A 21206-nucleotide genomic window follows, 5' to 3' on the forward strand; every position below is an offset into this window, starting at 1 on the left:
TGAGTACCCATCTGTCAGGTGTATTTCATGCACTCACGTGTTCACTCATTCATTCTACTCCGTCATGGAACATTGGTACCTCACCCTCACTGCCCTGTTACTAGAAATATACAGGTGACAAAGACCCAGTTCCTTTTCTAGAGGGGCTCTCAGTGTAGAATATGACCAAGGCCATGTGACAAATTGGTATTGGCCCTGCACAATGACCCCTGTGGTAGCAGTCAGCCAGGTTGGTGCAGGAATACTGTTGCTAGTGGGACCAGCCACATGTTTCAAGAAAAGCTTCTCAGAGGTAACCTGTGTGGAACCTTGAAAAAATAAGGGATACCTTTTAGATAGGAAATTGAGATCATGGAGATTCAGAAGAAGGAATATAGGGAAGCTGAAAAATCATAGAAGGTTTGGGAGTGTTTGAGGTTCAGGTAGAATTCTGATTAAATAGAGGGTATATGGGGGAAAGGGTAACAGGAGATGGAAATGAGTCTGAGGTATAAGTGGGGCTCAATTGTGATGGGCTTGTATGCATCCTAGACTTAAAAGGTGTACCCCTTATCCTCCTGGAAACAGGCAGTCAACTTAGACTTTCAGGAAGTTGAGAGTCATCATCAAACTCATATTTTTGGAAGCTCCACTCAGGCAGGTGACTGAAGAATGGACTTGAGCAGGAATCTACTGAAGGTAAGATAATGAGGAAGTTCATCTGATATCTCATGAGGCTCTAGGCAAGGAAGCAGAGGGGAACGAGTGGTGTGTCTGGGTTAAGGAAGACTGGTTTGGTGGCAGATTAGAAGTGAAGGCAGTGGAGAGGGAGACAATAGGAGCAACCCTAAGATGTCAAACTTGGGGCCTAGATGCATGAGGCCATCAACAATAATAGGGTAGGAAATTCCAGGAGGGGGCTGAGTAATGGGTGACAGAGAGAGCAGTAAGTTCAGTTTGGAACTGAATGAGTACATGGTGTTCAGGACATGGAGATGCCCAGTAGGTAATGGGAGACTGAGATTTGCAGATTGCTCAAGAAAGAGAACTGGGCTGGAATACTTCTCTTCTGAAACCTTGGTTGAGCATCCTTTCTATTCCAGGCACTGTACGTGGTGATGTAGGTGCATCCCTTCCATGCTGGGAAGGGAGGAAAAATAAATTGGGCATCACATGTGGGAAAATTGTCTGGTCTCTATGGTAGAGCCCCTAATCTTGTCTGGACATTTAAGGAAGTCTCTCTGAGGGAAGGCCATCAGAGTGGAGACTTGAAGAATGGGCAGATGTCAACCAGGCAAGATGGGTGAGAAAGGGTGGCCCAGGCAGTGGGAATAGTAACAGCAACCCCCAAAGTGAGGGAGCACAAGGCACCTGTGGAAACCTGGTAGTGGTTCAGTACAGATGAAGCACAGATGCTGGGGCTGGAGGTGGAGAGATGGATTGCAGCCTAATACACCAGGTTTTGGGTTTGGGTGCCACTCAGCAGGACCTTCAATCTGAAGTCCAATATTTTTCTTAACTCTGGATAATTATCTGTTGCTCACTTTTTCTTCTTTATTGGACATCATTTCCACAGAATAAGAGTGTTCATCACTATGTACATATTTTCATATATATATATGTTTATATATATATATGAAATATATTTTCATATATATATATGAAAGAAGGTATATATATATATACACACACAATGTGTATAAATTGTTCATGGCATACTTGTCATTTGAAATCTGCGTAAAGCTCCTCTCATTATTTTTTGTTTCCCTTTCCCTCTCAACCCCTCCTTTCATTTACCTTTTTCCTGCAAGTATCCACTTGAATGTCTTTACTTTCCTATGAAATACTTCTGTGTGCTTGGAATTCTGTGGTGGTTTTTTGTGTATATGTGCACATGTGTCTGTATATATAAATATTTAATATTTACATAAATGGTATCCTTCTGTAAGCTTTATTGTTTTTTTCTCATATTTGACTTTCCCTCTTAGAGCTGCACACTTCTATACCCATACTCAATTATTGTTTCTGGCTGCTACACATTCACTTCCTTATTGATGTACAATTAGGTTGCCTCCAACTCCTTAGCAGGGGGATAGCATATAGGAATTTTTGGTGGTGATGGAACCATGTTTTCATCATTACTGTGGTGGTAGGTACCTAACTGTGTCCATTGTCCAAAACTCATAAATCAAAAAGCCTTTTATTGTATGTACATTTTAAAAATGTGTTTAAGTTTGGTAAAATATAGTTAACAATATGGGAACCGTATATTTTATGCATGATTTTTCTGTAAACCCATAACATCTTTTACATATACGCATACACACACACATATAACATAAAAATCAGTTTAGCTAATTTAAGTGGACAATTCTTTAATGTTACATACATTGACTGTGTGACTTTCAGCACTGGCTCTTTGCAGACTATTTTCATTATCCTAAATCAAAACTCACACTCATTTAGCAACAACTCCACATTTGCCACATTTATCCCTGGTAACCTCTATTCTTTCTGTCTCTATATGCTTCTTCTAATTGTTTCATTTGAGAGAATCACACATTTTTTGTCCTGTGTGTCTGATTTACATCATAATGTCTTCATTTCTTCTTATCTCTGAGTAAGCCATTGTATTGATAGACCACATTTTCTTTATCCATTCCTCTGCTAATGGATACTTGGGTTGCTTCCACCTTTTGTTTATTGTGAATAATGCTTGAATGAACTCTGAGTTCCCACTTGTATGTAGATGTTTTAAAGGAATGATTTTTAAAGTAAATAAAAACACTATGGTGATGAACATCCTTGTGCCTTTCTTCTTCTTGATCTCTAAGGAAGGATTTCTCAACCTTAACACTTCACTGCCCAGACCTGTCCTGTGCATTGTAGGATGTTTAGCAGCATCGTGGGGTCCCACTCACTAGATACCAGTAGCAGCAGATATTTTCACAGGTCACTTGGAGCAGGGGGCATTCACCCAGTTTGGAAACCACTGTTCTGATCTCCTATGTCCTAGGATATCTGGGCATTTATTGAAATAGATCCAGTTGTAAGGAGGTTTTTACTTTTATTTCTGTTTCATTTATGTGGGGGGTCAGGAGCAATAAATCAGGCAATAAATCAGGCCCTAGCAAGAAGAAGGTATCTGGAGTCACAAGATCCAGGGCGGGAAGTTCCCAAGAGTTAAAAATTGAACAATAATCATTGTTAAGAAACTAAAAGAATGAATGGGATGTATTGTGCAAGAGCAAATGGCATTTCCCTGCTTCTGTAGATAAGATTGCTTGCTTATAGCTGCAAACCAAGATGTGGCTCAAAAAGATAATGTCCTTTTTCCTGCTTCTGTGGATACGCTTGTGGTTTTTACCTTTATAAGCCCCCCTTGAGAATTCCTCGGAGCTGCTCTCTGATTCCTCCTTCTTGAGTTTCTGAGGCAGTCACCAGCCGGCTAATAAAGACTCCTAATTGGCTTGCAAATTGCTTTGACTTGTGTGGTCTCTCTTTTGGTGTGCCCCACAACATTTATTTATTTATAGCATGGGCAGGCACCAGGAATTGAACCTGGGTCTCCGGCTTGGCAAGTGAGAATTCTGCCACTGCGCCACCATTGCCAGCCCTACCTTTATTTTTATTTTTTATTAGAGAAGCTGTAGATTTTCAGGAAATTCCTGTATGAAATACAAAGTTTCCATTACACCCCCTGTTATTAACCTCTTGCCTTAATGTGGTATATCTGTTATAATTCAAGAAAGAACATCATTTTTATAACCACACTATTAACTATAGCCAATGTTGTGTAGTCCTACTGTTTTAATTTTGTTTGTGCTTTTTAAATTTTGTATTCCGGTAACATATATGCAACCTAAAATTCCCCCCCCCCCCTTTTAACCCCATTCAAATACATAGTTCAATGTGGTAAATCTTAAAATTAGAGCCATAATATACAACAGCTGTAGCAGCTCTCCTTCAGCCTTGGTGTTGCCAGCAAACTGAATCACTGCCCTGTCTCCATGAGCCACATACCTACATTCAATGCTTCTGTTACTGGTGGTATCCCAGAATAAGACCTGAGATGAGGGTGCTCAAAAGGCAAGCCACCTGGCCAGTCCCTTTGCAGGTCTCATCTTCTAACCCTTTGCTCACCCTTGGAACTCTTCCAGTGCCAGCTTCAACAAGCTCTGTTAAAGTATGCTGTAGCCTCCTTGGTGCAACAGCCAGCTTTCTGTCACAGAACTCACTCACATGTTTGTGACATTGGCTTTGCATCTTGAAGGACATCCTCGCAGTTTCTGGTCTACGAAGAGTTCCCTTTCTTGTTTAAAAGTATTTTATAAATATTTATTTAGTCTTCTTTTGCAATAAAAGAGACTAAATCATAAGCTCAATTTATTATGAAGAAATCAGAAAGTTACACTTTAAATTACTTATCACAAAACCAACCTCATATATCAGTTATGATAACCACACACCCCAGTTTTTCTCAAGGTAAAAATTTAGTGTAATTCAAATTTTTTCCATAAAGATGACTATATATGCATACTCACATGTATATTTGCTATTTGTTTAATTATGTCTTTATTATGTCATTGTAAGTATGATTTATTCCTTGCAAGTGAAATATTATTTCTTCTAGAATGCAAAATTATAGGTGAAAATAATACAAATACTACCATGCTTTAGGTGTCGTAGGTCTTCACATGAATCTTCACATTAAACCCCTACTTTTACAATAAAGAGATTTGGAGAGATGGTCATTGGCCAATGGGCACACTTCCAGTAAATGCCAGAACCAGGGACAGATCCCAAGATTGACTCCAATGCCTTTGTTTCTCTTCCAAGGGGTCCTGCCTTTCTCACTTCTTTATTTTCAAGGTGCCCTGCACAGTGCTTACTGCCTGGACGTGCTTAGTAAATGCTGACTAACCCAGATGTGTTGGGCCCTGCAGTTGACTCTTGATGATCTGTCTGTGCAGGTGATGACCATGCCGGAATACCTGAAGAAGCGGTTTGGTGGAAAGCAACTCCAGATCTACCTCTCTGTGCTCTCCCTCTTCATCTGTGTGGCTTTGAGAATCTCGGTGAGTTCACCTGATTTTGTATGCTGTCTTTGAGAGATTGCGTTGAGGAAGCAGAAGTGGTCAGATCAGAGAGATAAATGTGTAGACTATTGAAAGCCTTTAGAGGTGGAGCCATATGGATGTTTTAACAAACTGGAGTCTCAACATCAGTTCTTTGTGGAAAAATAGAAGCTCAGAGACCCCATGTTCCTGCAGTAGTTGATTAACTTTTTATTGCAGTAACATTAATCTGACTCACAATTTCCCACCTACCCTCAAATGTACATTTCAGAGGTATTAATTACATTCACAGTATTGTGCTACCATTACCCACGTATATTACCCCAAGTATTTCATCACCTCAAACACAAACTCTACACCCATCAAGCAGTACCATCTCCCCTTTCCCCTCAACCCTCAGCCTCTGGTAACTAGCAATCTACTGCGTGTCTCTATGAATTTACTTCTTTAGGTATTACACCTGAGTAGTAGACTTGTAAGTTGCGAGAAACTCCAGAGTGTGAATTCACCCTCTTCACTAAGGATGAGAAAACAATGGACGTACAACAAAGAACAAAATGTTCATTCATGTGACACAGCTATTTAGTAGCAGAAAAGAGGATTTCTCTAGTTTCCTGCCTTTTCACTACACAATAACTTCTTCATTCTCTTTGGCAGACCTAGCCTGGGTTTATACTTTTATTTTCAGCTGACTATCTGACTTGTAAACCAGAAGTGTTCTACATGTTATACACTGACTCTTCTTAAATGTGTTCTATTTTATCTCAGACTGTAAATTAGTATTCAGTTGTGTTAAAGCTGTTTTAAAGTTGCTTTCCCTGACCATAACCAGTGAGGAAACAAGAAAGGCATTTGAAGATTCAGCAGCACCTGTAGAAACAAAGGAAGACTAAATTATTTGCTTCTCATGGATGTGTGAAGTAATCTCCTGCAAGTTTTTAGGCCAGGCAGTTGTCTCAGCCTTAGTGAGAGAAGAAGCTGATCCTCACTATGGCTCCTCCATTGAGCTAGCTAAGTCATTGTGGAAAATAAGCTCCTTGCTCAGATTAGATGGTACAAGCCCTCTGAACACAGCCTGAGCATTTCTTTAGTACTTACTGTTTTTATTGAGCTCTGTTAGGAGTTACAAAGACTATATTGTTATGGAGGTAACAATTTTCACATAGAATAATTAGCGCCTTATATATGTAAATAAACTAAAATATGAACAGAGGTACAGTATATGTGGCCAAGTATAAGATATATGTTATGGACACACCTGAAGTAGAGAGGTCCCTACTGGGGTTGTCTTCTTGGAGCAGGAACTTAAAAGTGGAAAGAACCCATGACAGAAGGGTTAGGAGAGTCAGAGGGAAGCAGAGGAGCCCATGGGTGTCTGAGCCTTTGTGCTTCCATGTTGCAGGGTTCCACAGTTGGTTGGACTCTCTGACCTCCCAGTTCTTCTCTGTCTCTTGCATTTATACTTTTGTGATTTTAAAGAGCATGTACAAGGTCCTGGGGCAAACTGACAGTGTCCAAAAGGACACCTGGGGGATGGAGTCTCCTGGAGTGGAGAGTTCATTGGGGGGATGAGCTGGAATGATACCAGGTGGGTAGGGCGAGCAGAGAAGGCATAGAGCGCATGCAGGGTCTGTGAACAGCTGAAATGTTACAGTGACAGGGGTCCATTCATGCTTCCAAGGATGTTTTAAGTGATATGAGTAGCATATAATCATGAGCATGACATCTTGTATTCTTTACATTCAGATAACAGATGCTGTCCTGGTTAGTCATTAAAGGATTTATTATGGAGAAGTTAAGACTGTTTTCATAGTTCTTCTGTGTCCCAGAGTTGGAAAAGTTCATCTTGTCACTGGTTCTCAACTCCCAATAATAAGAAAAAATAACTATATATATATATAATCAATATATATTATAAATAAAATTTATTAGGAATCAGAGCACTCAGTTGAAGACATAATGCACCTTTACTGATGAAAGTTTCATTTTTCATTTTCTAAAACATCTAAATTGAAAGTTTAAAAATCAAGAATTATCTTGGATGTAAACCATTATCTAATCTACAAATCTTATTCAGATATTATGACTCACAATAATGTCCTTTATAGTAAAAGAAATCCTGGTCCGTGCAATGTCTTTTTATTGCAAATGTTTGATACTGCCACCTTAAATATCCTAAAATGAAAATAATTTACAATGTCAGTTTATTTCATATTATTTCTAAACCATTAATTTAATCCCTTAATTATACATGTAAGAGAGAAGAAAGTCAAAGGATTCATAATAAAATATTGTGTGTATAATATGCAAATTATTGGGCATGGCTGCAACAGATGACCTAATGCTATGGTTAAGTAGATGCCCCTCCATAAAGATAAGTATGAATGAGACATGTATAAAAGCAGATAGATCCAGGTATTTTTTTATGGCAACTCCAGTCTAAAAATTGCACCACAAACGTGCAAAACTGAAATACTTAACAAATTTTTCTCAATTTCCAAATTTAAAAATTGATAAAATCTTCCCTGAATTTACACATTAATTGCAGTCCTGGAAAATTGCATTAAAAATTGCAGTAAGTAATTTGTATTTATGAAACAGAGTTAGTTTCTAGATTCTATTAATCATAAAGAGATTTTTCACCAACAAAAATGTCTAGGTAGAATAGTAAATGTCATTGTTGTTTCAAACATTAAAAAATTCTCCTCCTTTAATGGCTAATATTCCATTAAATGAATACACCACATTTGCAGGTATTTTGAGAGTTTATGCAGCCTTGAGTATTCTGGTTCCTTTTAGAACTTACTGAGGGACCTTTGCACTCCCCCATTAGTCAATAAAGCAAAACCTCTTCCAGTTAGAGCTGCTGTTTCAAAACCATCCCCCGGTGTTTTCCAGCTAATACTTGTTGCTATTTGGGGCTTGCCTTTTTTTCAGGTCCTTCAGATGAATTGTTTCCTTCTAATTCCTCCCAGATGCTAATATACATGCAGGGCTCCTCTGGTTGATTTGTTTCCATGTCTTGCATTTTAGCTTCATGGAAACACCTTGTTACTTAATTCTGTTGTAAATATTCATGTGTGCTTGTTTTTTCTAATTAACTGCTTTGTCTTTGTTATGGGGAGATTAAAGAAGATTCATGAACTATGCTGTCACAGTCATCTCTTTCCTCCAAATATTTTTCTGCACTTCTGAATATGCTTCACATAATTAAATAATATCCCATGGTAGTAGTACAAGAAAGTGTTGAACAGGGAGAGCTCTGGAGTCACACTGCACAATATCAAATGCTTAATACTGCTTGATATCTGGTTGAACTTAGCAAATTAATTAACCAACCCAAGCCTCAGTTTCCTCAGATACAAAATTATTATAAATAACAAAATACCTTATAGGAAATGTTGAGGAATGGAGTAAAGAGAAGTAAATACTCTTAAGGTTTCAAGGTAGAGATTATTCTTCACAACTTAAGTTTTTCCAGAACAGACAAAAGTATTTCCCTATCCCTCCCTTAAACATACCCCATCCTGTATATAATTGTGTCAAAAGGAAAAATCATATTTATTAAAATTCTCATTTGTCAACAACAATGTTGACTTTAATAATATATGAAAAAGATACTCTATCATTGTCTAGAGTGTTTCTGTAATATTCTTGGTGCAAAGAAAGGTCTTAGGACATGTCACCTTATTTATAAGTGCTTCAATTGAGAGATGAACTCAGTATTCTGAGGCTCTAAAGGAAAGAGCATGAAGATCACGATGCAAGACTTGATGGAAAGTATTGCTGTGGAGACAGCCAAGTGGGGTCTTAAAGGATGCATAGGAGTTTACCAGGAAAAGAAGAAGGCATTAATTGAAGCAGGAAAATCAGAGGCCTGAAATGAATGTTAATTTTTCAACCCTACTTGTTCTGTTTTCAGTCAGACATATTTTCTGGAGCTGTTTTCATCAAGACAGCCTTGGGATTGGACCTTTACCTGGCAGTCTTCATCCTCCTGGCTATCACTGCTATTTACACCATTACTGGTGAGTCCATTGCATTTTTAGCTCAGTCATGCTGTCTTCTTCTGGTTCTGCCCTACCTGCAATTACAAACATCAGTGTTAACCTTGTCACAACTAAGGTAAGGAAACTACTTTATTCCCATTATGTGGTTCAAGCCCAGACCCATAAACCAGAATCTGCAGTATGGAGTCTGAGCACCTTGATTGAGGATAGTGAAGTTGGCACTCAGGGTAGGGAATTGATGATATGGTTCAGCTGTGTTTTGTCTCCCAAATTAGTGATTAGGTTTCCAGCGCATCATCGTGGTGTAGATAACAGTGTAGAAAAAGACTACAATATGCAAGATGGGGCCCTAAGGAATACAGGATGCCAGGGCATGGTGGTAGACCATTAGTGACAGAGGTGGAAGGAGGGACCTGGAGTGGTGGTTTGGATTGGCTGAGGAATGGCAACATGTGGCTGGCTCTCATGGACCAGTTTGGAGTCGTGTCAATGCATATGAACTTATGGAAATTAAACTATACCAGTTCAGTTGGGAAAATAAAAAACAAGAGTGCAAACAATCAAGAACAGTTTTGGAGAGATTTTCATACAGTAAACATACATTTCAGAATACAAGAGATGGAAGCACAAATCTACTTATTTCAGAATCAGTCCTCTTTCCCTTGACACTCTCATAAAGGCAATAGTTTTTGACAGAGTTGTAATAGTCGATTTTGGATTTTGAGGGACTCTTTTATATATATATAACCTGGTGTTTAGAGATAAGAACAAAGCAGACCAGGTTGGGATTTAGGGAATTCAGAATACAGGGGTAAGGAAGACATTGTCTGTATTTAGAACTTCACCTACTCTCTGAGACAAATGGAAGAAAGCTTTGTTTTTTCCAGCATCTAAATTTTCTGTAGCACATAAACTAACTCAACCAGTCTGGATAGATCAATTTAAACAATCCAAACACAGGGAGCCGAGAATAAGAATGAGGGTGTTTAATTCTGTATAGCTTAATGTAATGTTTGGATACACCCCCAGAGTATATGAAGCAGATAATAATCAAAACATATTAGAAAAGTCCCTTGAGGGATGGGAGAAAAAATATGGAACTAGTAAACTTTACCATTGGGGAGATCCTGGATACCACGTCAAACATTAGGGACACCCAAATCAACAGGTCAAGCCCTTGATCTTGAGGCTTGCCCTTGTGAAGCTTATGTGTGTGGCAGAGAATATTAACCTACATATAGGTATGCCTATGCCTAAGAGTCATCTACGGAGGACCTCTTTTGTTGCTCAGATGTGACCTCTTTCTAAGCCAAACTCTGCAAGTGAAACTATTGTCCTCCCATCTACATGGGACATGACATCTGGGGGTAAAAGTCTCCCTGGCTGTGTGGGTGATGACACCCAGGGATGAGCCTGGCCCTGGCACTGTGGGATCAACATCATCATCTTGACCAAATGGGGGGAAAGAAGTGTAACAAATAAGTGACTGAGAGAGTTCAAATAGAGACAAGAAGCTGCTCTGGAGGTCACTCTTACACAAGCTTCAGTTAGACATTGCTATCATAACTTTCCAAACCCCAGTCAACACCATTCCTGCCAATCCTAAAGAATACCTAGGCAGTATAAGATTCTGCAAAGTTTCTATGCCACAGGATAACTTTCAAGAAACCTACAACCTCCAGATGGGTCCTGGACCAGATAAGTCCTGAAATATAGAGGTGCCAGCCTTTCCAGAACATTATCTAGTTCCATATCCCTATCCCATATTATCAACAGCCCCTTCCAACATGAAAAAGTTAGAATGGGCTCCCAAATACCCCTAAAGAGTGGGAGAAACATCAAATGTGTTGGTGGAGTTATAAAGAGAAAGCAGGGTTTTTCAAATGAGTATGGTTCCTGAATCATTATATTGATATTTCTTTTAGTCTCCAGTACCTTAGAGCAGCTAGAAGTAAAAACCTAAAATATTGGATTTATAACCCATGCCAAATTCTGAAATCTGTTCTACAACTAATTGTTACTATGTACTTTGAAATTTGTTGCTTTTTTGTATAGGTGTTATTTTTCACAATAAAAGGGAAAAAAAGAAAGGAGGAGTATAATAGGGAAGATAGGATTTAACAAATAAGTATGACTGCTAAATCATTATATTGATATTTCTTTTGGTCTCCAGTGTCGTGGAGCAGTTAGAAGAAAAAATGAAAAATTGTGGAACTGTAGCCTATACCAAACTTTAAAATCTGTTCTTGAAATGTACTTCAAAAGTTATTGTTTCTCATACATGTTATATTTTACAGTAAAAAAGGGAAATAGCTGTTGACCATGGGTCTGATAAATCAAGAGATTAAAGAGATTTGTTGTTAGTTTTTTTACTACATTGCAGTAAAACACCATCATATAACATGAGCAACTGTGCGCTAACAAACCAGACAATTTAGACTAAATGGAAAAATTTGTAGAAACACATGAACAAGCAACATTGATAGAAGAATACATAGAAGACTTCAACAAACCAGTCACAGGTAAAATGATTAAATCAGTCATCAAAAACCTCCCCAGAAAGAAAAGTCTAGGACATGATCGTTTCACATGTGAATCTAGCAAGCATTTTAAGAAGAATTAGTAATAATCCTGCTGAAAATCTTCAAAGAAATGAAGAGGAGGGAAAGCTACTTAACTCATTCTGTGAAGCCAGCATCACCTAATACCAAAGCCAGACAAAGATACTACAAGAAAAGAAAATTACAGACCAAACTCCCTATTGAATGTAGACATAAAACTTTTCAACAAAATACTTGCAAATTGAATCCAGCAGCACATTAAAAGAATTATGCACCATGACCAAGCAGAATGCAAGTCTGTTTCAACACAAGTAAATCAATTAATGTTAAGACACCACAGCAATGAATCAAAGGAGAAAAATCACATGATCATCATGATTGATGAAGAAAAAGCATTTAACAAAATCCAGCATCCTTTCTTGATGAAAACACCTCAAACGATAGAAATACATAGGAAACCAAGAAAAATTTCATTCATAATAGCAATGAAAAAAATGAAATATTAATGAATAAATTTAGCAAAGAACATAAGAGACCAATAAACCAAAAATTACAAAACATTCCTAAAAGAAATCAAAGAAGGCTAAATAAATGGATGGACATACTGTGTTCATGGATTGGAAGACTAAATATAGTTAAGGTGTCAGTCTACCCAAAATAACTTGTAGATTCAATACATGACAGTACAAATCCCAACAACTTACTTTGCAGAAATAGAAAAACTAATAATCAAATTTATTTGGAAGGTAGGGTGCCCCAAATAATAAAAATATCTTTAAAAAGAAAAATGAATTTAGATGCCTCACATTTCCTGACATTAAATCACATTGCAATGCTATAGAGGCCAAAACAGTCATGGTACTACATAAAGATAGATAGACTGACCTATGGTATTGAATTGAGAGTTCAGAAATAGACCCTCTCATCTATGGACAACTGATTTTTGACAAGACAGTCAAGTCCACTTCTCTGGGATAGAACAGCTTCTTCCACAAATTGTGCTTGGAAAACTGGATATCCATACCCAAAATAATAAAAGAGGACCCTGTTATAGTTTGCCAGCTGCCAGAATGCAATATACCAGAAGCAGAATGACTTTTAAAACGGGGAATTTACTAAGTAGCAAATTTATAGTTCTAAGGACATGAAAATATCCCAATTAAAGCAAGTCTTTAAAAATGTCCAGATTAAGGCACCAACAAGAGGTTACCTTCAGTGAAGTTCGGGGTTTCTCTATCAAGTGGAAAGGCACATGGCAAACATGGCAGTCTGCTAGCTTTCCCTCTAGGCTTGTTTCTTGACATTCTCCCAGGGAAGTTTTCCTTCTTCATCTCCAAAGGTGTCTGGTTGCATGGGCTCTCATGGTTCTTGTGGCTCTCAAGCTTTCTCCAAAATGCTTCCTCTTTTAAAGAATTCTAATAAACTAATTAAGACCCACCTTGAATGGGTGGAGTCACATCTCTCTCTGTTCAAAGGTTAATACCCACAATTGGGTGAGTCACAGCTCCATGGAGATAATTTAATCAAGTTTCCAACCTACAGTACTGAATAGGGGTTAAAAGAAATGGCTGCCTCCACAAGATGAATCAGGATTAAAACATGGCTTTTCTAGGGTACATAATCCTTTCACAGCAGCATAGACTCCTATCTCACAGCACATGCAAAAATAACTCAGAATAGATCAAAGACCTAAATATTAAAGCTAAGACCATAAAACTCTTAAAAGAAAATGTAGGGTAAAATCTTAAAGAACTTGTGATAGGAGGTAGTTTCCTAGACCTTGAACCCAAAGTACAAGCAATGAAAGAAAAAAAATAAACGGCATCGCCTCAGAATGGAATACTTTTGTGCCTCAAAGGACTTTTGTCATGAAAGCAAAAAGGTAATCTACTCAATGGGAGAAATCATTCTGAAACCACATATCCAATAAGGGTTTAATATCCAGAATATATAAAGAGCCCTGACAGCTCAACAACAAAAACACAAACATCCTAATTTTAAAATGGGCAAAAGACATAGGTAGACACTTTTCCAAAAAGGAAACACAAATGGCCCAAAAGCATATAAAAAGATGCTCAACTTCACTGAATATTAAGGAAATGCAAATCAAAACCACAATAAGGTACCATCTCACACTTACTAGAATTTCCATTATCAAAAAATCAGAAAATGGCAAGTGCAGGATATGGAGAAATACATTCATTTATTCACTGTTGGTGGGAATGTAGATGGTACAGCCACTCTGAAAGACAATTTGATGGTTCTTTGGGAAGCTAAGGATAGAATTGCTAAGTGAGCCAGCAATCCCATTGCTAGGTTATACTCAAGACCTGACAACAGGGACATGACCAGACATTTGAAATGTCTGTGGAAGCATTGTTTGTAGAAGCATTGTTCATGATTGTCAATAGATAGAAACAGCCCAAATGTCCATCCACTGATGAGTATATAAACAAACAGCAGCTGCAAGATGAAATAAAGTCATGATGCAAGCAACAATATTGATGAACCTTGAAGACTTTATGTTGTACAAATTAAGCCAGAGAATAGTATCATATAGACTTAATAATATGAGCTAAGTATAATGAGTGAACTCTGAGGGGTAAATTTGAAAACATAGATGATCAGAAGATAGAAACTGGGCAAAGACTGGGGAACTGATGCTTCAAGAGAACAGAAAGTTCAATAAGGCCCATTGCAAAGGTTTAGGAAAGAATAGCCAATACTGTGTGATGGTAGCATAATGCTTTAAGTGTAATTATCAAAGCAGAGTGTGAGTTGATTAAAATAGAAAGGTTAGAGTCATGTAGGTCACCAGAAGGAAAGCTAGAGAATAAAAACTGGGACAGTATAACTTAGTAAAACCCGGAGGAGATAATGATTGTGCTTAATTGCATAAATACAAGAGAGTTATTACATGAACTAGAACCAACAAACAGTACTATTACAAGGTGTTAATAAGAGTGTGTTATATGGGAAAATACAATTAATGCAAACTAAGGGCTATAGTTAAAGTAACATTGTAATATTCTTTCATTAATTGCAACAAAGGCATTATACCAAAGCTAATTGTCAGTAATAAGGGAATATAAGGAATCTGGGATTCTTTCCTTTGGAAGAAATGAGAATGTTTTCATATTGACTGTAGTGATGAATTCATGATTATGTGATTATACCAGAAGAAGCCATGTATTATACACTTAGGATGGATTTTCTGGTGTGTGACTTCAAATTGTTTTTAAAAGGTAAAATAAACACCATCATACATGTTGTTTATACAGATATATGTACTATTCAACCAAGCTAACAATATATGTTCCAACAGTGGACCAAAAATATCTTTGCTAGATTTTTTTGAGAGATGGTATTATCTACTAAATGTGGAAAATTAAGGGATTCTTAAGGGAAGCATTGATAACATTAACATTTTTCCTTTTCCCTACTTAGTATTCAAAAAGTAACACAAAGGGGTGGGCAGTGGTGGCTCAGTCGCTGAATTCTCACCTGTCATGCTGGAGACCTAAATTTGATTCCCAGAGCCTGCCCATGAAAAAAAAAAAGTCACACAAAGATGGAACTCCACTGTGATTCATAGACCTTTGAGTCAGTGCAAGGAAAGGAGACAGAGGAATCAGTGAGAGACACCAGTACTAATGAAATAATGATTCCCAAGCAAACTCATAGCCCAGCCTGGACTGCAGAGTCATGTCCAAGGTTTGGGTAGAGAACTCAGAGGAGTTATGCACATGGGCAAAATGCCCCAGTCCTTTTCTTTCTCTCCACAGGGGACTTGGCCTCAGTGATTTACACAAACACCCTCCAGACCATCATCATGCTCATAGGCTCTTTTATTCTCATGGGATTTGTTAAGTGAACACAGCCAGGTGATGGCATGTGAGCAGTGCCTGGGACTAGAAATCACAGGACGTGTTTCTGCTCACTCTGGGACACTCTTAAACTACTGCTTCCCATTTCCATCTGGACTCATTTTCCCATCATTAATCTAATTCCTGTCATTGAAATGTCTTTCTGACTTCTCTTTCTGCACTATATTAGCATGAAGAAATGGGGAAGAATGACTTTACTCCCTTTAGAAAATCGTTGTTTAGGAATATTATCTTGCTTAACATCGTTTCTTTGTATCCAGATTAAACAAAATTAGTGCCAAAGGGTTCACATTTTTGCAGAAGTACTGACTCATTGGGTTCAATGCAAAAACACCTTTCATTTACATGTAATCATCATGAAATGGAAAATTAAATTATGATTGTTTCTGATGGAAGTTTATTTAACAAAAAACATTATTCACAGGCATGGGTTGAATTTTCCTTGATAACTAACTTATTAGCACCAGCAGTTATTTCACTCCTGTGATTAAATCATGCCAACAGGCATTATTGATAAAGTGAATTCATAGTTTACTAATTTTTGTTTTCTTTTACTATGGTATTTCTTTCTCTTTGGGTAGGAAATTCATGCACATAGTATAAAGGGTATAGGTTGAGAATAAACATCTCTTCATTCCAACATTCAAGCCAACATGCTTCACCTATTTGAACTGCAGGAAGTACAACAATCCTGAATATACATGCATCTAGTCACACAGGGCTTCAAGATACATGAAGCAAAAACTGATAGAATTGCAAAGTCTGATAAATTCACAATGATAGTTGATGATTTCAACACAATGCGGATGCCATTATCATGTGGCTATTTAAATTAATTAAAATTAAACATTCAGTTCCTCCGTTTCCTAGCCCCATTTCAAATGTCCAGTGTATGGTTAGTAGCTACTATGTTCAATAGTACAGATTTAGGAGAGTCCCATCACTGCAAAAAGTTATATTGTATAGTGCTGGCCTGGAAACAACTCCTAGGACCAATTTCTTCTGTATCTTTCTAATTAGTTGGCCAGAACCTCTATATAATTTGTGCTAATTTTTCTGTTTGTTTATTTCAGACCTCAATGATGTGCTCCCTAGCAAATTATTCGACCTTTCTAAGCCTCTCTTCTGTCATGCTTAAAATGGGAAGTTTGGACTCCCTCATCTCTTAGAGTCTCCCATGGATTTTTGTTAAAAATCCCTTTATCAGAGCAATTCCTCTATTTTGTAGTTGCTTAGCTGTACCCCTCACTAGGCCAATCTCCCACACTGCTCTTTGTTTTGAATACGATTCCTCCCTACTGCCCAGCTAAATGTACGACTCATTGTGGGTGCTCAATTAAATAACTACTGAGGAAGTGACCTACTGTTGATCTCATCTCTATAATTGTATAATACTTTGATGAATTCGAAATGGCATCACAGGTAAAATATGTTTCAGCAGAAAACCAACCTGTATATGAGGTTACACCAGCCAGTTCTGTGTCAAGGACAGAGGCTTCAATGTCCTAGCCCTTTCATAGTAGTTGGGGCTTTATTATGGCTAATTTCACTGGATTCATTCATTCATCTGCTCAGTTTCAAATTTGTGTCTCCTCTGGATAGCTGTGAGACTAAATTATCAGTCTGTTGTATAACAGTTTTATTTTTACCACATAAAGCTAAAAACTAAATCAAAATTTGAGAAGGTATTATAAGGAGAAAAGAGAAAGAGCAATTTGCTTTATATACTTTGAGAAAGTAAATTTGGTAGCAGGGCCAATGCTGATGTGGGTACTAGAAAAACATGGATCCCAGAGGAAAGACAAGGAGGACTTGACCAGGCTGGTCTGCTAGGGTCCCTGGACCATGAAGGAATAATTGTGAATACCAGATGTCTTAGACTTCGGTAAAACATTTCACTTTGTCTGCTGCCTTTTCAGCGTTTGCTGAAGTTGGAGGCTACAAGAGTTTCACAGAGAAGTACATGAAGGCCATCCCATCAGTAGTCGAGGGTGACAACCTGACCATCAGCCCCAGGGGCTACACTCCACAGGCAGACTCCTTCCACATTTTCCGAGATGCTGTCACTGGAGACATTCCATGGCCAGGAACGATTTTTGGGATGACCATTGTAGCTGTGTGGTACTGGTGCACAGATCAGGTGATGTGTGTGTGTATATGTGTGTGTGTGTTTAAATATTCATGTTCTTTTTCTTCTCACAGAGAAGCATTTAATTTCTGTTTTGAGTCAAATTTATACACATACACATTGTAAAGAGTCCAGCAGTTCTACAAGGCTTGTTATGAAACATAGAAGCCCAGTAGCTGGCTCCCTCCATTGCTTCTTGTCCTTGAGAGGCAAACAGGACAAACACTTCAGCTCTTTCAGTTGAGTATTTTGGTGTTTATTTCATTCTCAAATTCTTAACACTGACTGGCCATGGAAAAATCAGTATGGACAATACTTTGAAGCTCATTAGAAAGACAGACTCTCAAACTCTAGCCAGATTGGCTGAAATAGAATGTGCTTGTTAACTTGATCCTCCTCCTCTTGGTTTTACAGTTCTAAGGTTTTTTTTTTTTTCTGTTAACTTCCCATGATGAGAAATGAGGGTTTAGTTCCCCAACAACTTTTCATCCTCCATCACATGCACACACAGCTCCTGTCCCTCCATCCTAACAATAGATTTAAATCACAACTGTGGTGAGACCAACATTCAGTGCTTCCATTTGTGACTATATATATAATATATATATAACTTACAGCTGAACCACATGGTCTCTTCTCCTTTACTGTGGCTTTTTTATTGCCCTGGAATTAATAATTATTTTAACTGGGGAGGGGCTGGGGGTTCTATTTTCTTTGAAATTAGTAATTGAACCCCAAACTCTCTGAAAATGACCTAAAATCTCCTTTCACTATTTGCAAATACATCAAGAATTCTACTAAAACATTTTCCTCACTTTCTCCTGCAGCACTTTGGCCTCTCCCAATCTAGGAAGTTGTCCTTTTTTTTTTATTAATAAAAAAAAATTAACTAACACAACATTGAGAAATCATTCCATTCTACGTATGCAATCAGTAATTCTTTTTTAGGGAAACATCTTTTAAACATTTTCTTGTTTTATTGTATTTTGTTTCTCCGTTTTTGTTACATGGGCTGGGGCCGGGAATCGAACCGAGGTCCTCCGGCATAGCAGGCAAGCACTTTGCCCGCTGAGCCACCGCGGCCCGCCGCAATCAGTAATTCTTAATATCATCACATAGATGTATGATCATCATTTCTTAGTACATTTGCATCGATTTAGAAAAAGAAATAGCAAGACAACAGAAAAAGAAATAAAATGATAATATAGAGAAAAAATAAAAATAAAAAATACAAAAAATATAAAAAAAAAACAAAAAAAACTATAGCTCAGATGCAGCTTCATTCAGTGTTTTAACATAATTACATTACAATTAGGTAGTATTGTGCTGTCCATTTTTGAGTTTTTGTATCCAGTCCTGTTGCACAGTCTGTATCCCTTCAGCTCCAATTACCCATTATCTTACCCTATTTCTAACTCCTGCTGGTCTCTGTTACCAATGACATATTCCAAGTTTATTCTCTAATGTGGGTTCACATCAGTGAGACCATACAGTATTTGTCCTTTAGTTTTTGGCTAGTCTCACTCAGCATAATGTTCTCCAGGTCCATCCATGTTATTACATGCTTCATAAGTTTATTCTGCCTTAAAGCTGCATAATATTCCATAGTATGTATATACCACAGTTTGTTTATCCACTCGTCTGTTGATGGACATTTTGGCTATTTCCATCTATTTGCAATTGTAAATAATGCTGCTATAAACATTGGTGTGCAAATCTCCGTTTGTGTCTTTGCCCTTAAGTCCTTTGAGTAGATACCTAGCAATGGTATTGCTGGGTCATATGGCAATTCTATATTCAGCTTTTTGAGGAACCACCCAAATGCCTTCCACAGTGGTTGCATCATTTGACATTCCCACCAACAGTGGATAAGTGTGCCTCTTTCTCCACATCCTCTCCAGCACTTGTCATTTTCTGTTTTGTTGATAATGGCCATTCTGGTGGGTGTGAGATGATATCTCATTGTGGTTTTGATTTGCATTTCTCTAATGGCCAGGGACATTGAGCATCTCTTCATATGCCTTTTGGCCATTTGTATTTCCTCTTCTGAGAAGTGTCTGTTCAAGTCTTTTTCCCATTTTGTAATTGGGTTTGCTGTCTTTTTGTTGTTGAGTTGAACAATCTCTTTATAAATTCTGGATACTAGACCTTTATCTGATATGTCATTTCCAAATATTGTCTCCCATTGTGTAGGCTGTCTTTCTACTTTCTTGATGAAGTTCTTTGATGCACAAAAGTGTTTAATTTTGAGGAGCTCCCATTTATTTCTTTCTTTCTTCAGTGCTTTTGCTTTAGGTTTAAGGTCCATAAAACCGCCTCCAATTGTAAGATTTATAAGATATCTCCCTACGTTTTCCTCTAACTGTTTTATGGTCTTAGATCTAGTGTTTAGATCTTTGATCCATTTTGAGTTAACTTTTGTATAGGGTGTGAGATACGAGTCCTCTTCCATTCTTTTGCATATGGATATCCAGTTCTCTAGGCACCATTTATTGAAGAGACTGTTCCGTCCCAGGTGAGTTGGCTTGACTGCCTTATCAAAGATCAAATGTCCATAGATGAGAGGGTCTATATCTGAGCACTCTATTCGATTCCATTGGTCGATATATCTATCTTTATGCTAGTACCATGCTGTTTTGACCACTGTGGCTTCATAATATGCCTTAAAGTCAGGCAGCATGAGACCTCCAGCTTCGTCTTTTTCCCTCAAGATACTTTTACCAATTCGGGGCACCCTGCCCTTCCAGATAAATTTGCTTATTGGTTTTTCTAATTCTGAAAAATAAGTTGTTGGGATTTTGATTGGTATTGCATTGAATCTGTAGATCAATTTAGGTAGGATTGACATCTTAACTATATTTAGTCTTCCAATCCATGAACACGCTATGCCCTTCCATCTATTTAGGTCTTCTGTGATTTCTTTTAACAGTTTTTGTGTAATTTTCTTTGTATAGGTCTTTTGTCTCTTTAGTTAAATTTATTCCTAAGTATTTTATTCTTTTAGTTGCAATTGTAAATGGGATTCATTTCTTGATTTCCCCCTCAGCTTGTTCATTGCTAGTGTATAGAAACACTACAGATTTTTGAATGTTGATCTTGTAACCTGCTACTTTGCTGTACTCATTTATTAGCTCTAGTAGTTTTGTTGTGGATTTTTCTGGGTTTTTGACGTATAGTATCATATCGTCTGCAAACAGTGATAGTTTTACTTCTTCCTCTCCAATTTTGATGCCTTGTATTTCTTTTTCTTGTCTAATTGCTCTGGCTAGAACCTCCAACACGATGTTGAATAATAGTGGTAATAATGGACATCCTTGTCTTGTTCCTGATCTTAGGGGGAAAGTTTTCAATTTTTCCCCATTGAGGATGATATTAGCTGTGGGTTTTTCATATATTCCCTCTATCATTTTAAGGAAGTTCCCTTGTATTCCTATCCTTTGAAGTATTTTCAACAGGAAAGGATGCTGAATCTTGTCAAATGCCTTCTCTGCATCAATTGAGATGATCATGTGATTTTTCTGCTTTGATTTGTTGATATGGTGTATTACATTAATTGATTTTCT

At 37.6% G+C, this 21206-nt stretch overlaps 1 protein-coding gene across 8 annotated transcripts in view; it reads left to right on the forward strand.

The window, feature by feature from the left end:
• Positions 1–21206, forward strand: part of LOC143683929 (solute carrier family 5 member 4-like) — a 55693-nt gene that overhangs the window by 13690 nt on the left and 20797 nt on the right. For all 8 annotated transcript variants that reach the window (XR_013175735.1, XR_013175736.1, XM_077160421.1 and 5 more), the window contains 3 exons: positions 4953–5057; positions 8980–9085; positions 17435–17655. Coding sequence is in view for 6 of the 8 variants with exons in the window: in XM_077160421.1 (XP_077016536.1) it covers positions 4953–5057; positions 8980–9085; positions 17435–17655 (432 nt within the window). In the remaining 2 variants the exon portion in view is untranslated. The remainder of the gene's footprint in view (positions 1–4952; positions 5058–8979; positions 9086–17434; positions 17656–21206) is intronic.

The sequence above is a fragment of the Tamandua tetradactyla genome, chromosome 5, assembly GCF_023851605.1.
Source record: "Tamandua tetradactyla isolate mTamTet1 chromosome 5, mTamTet1.pri, whole genome shotgun sequence".
In the NCBI taxonomy this organism is placed as follows: domain Eukaryota; kingdom Metazoa; phylum Chordata; class Mammalia; order Pilosa; family Myrmecophagidae; genus Tamandua; species Tamandua tetradactyla.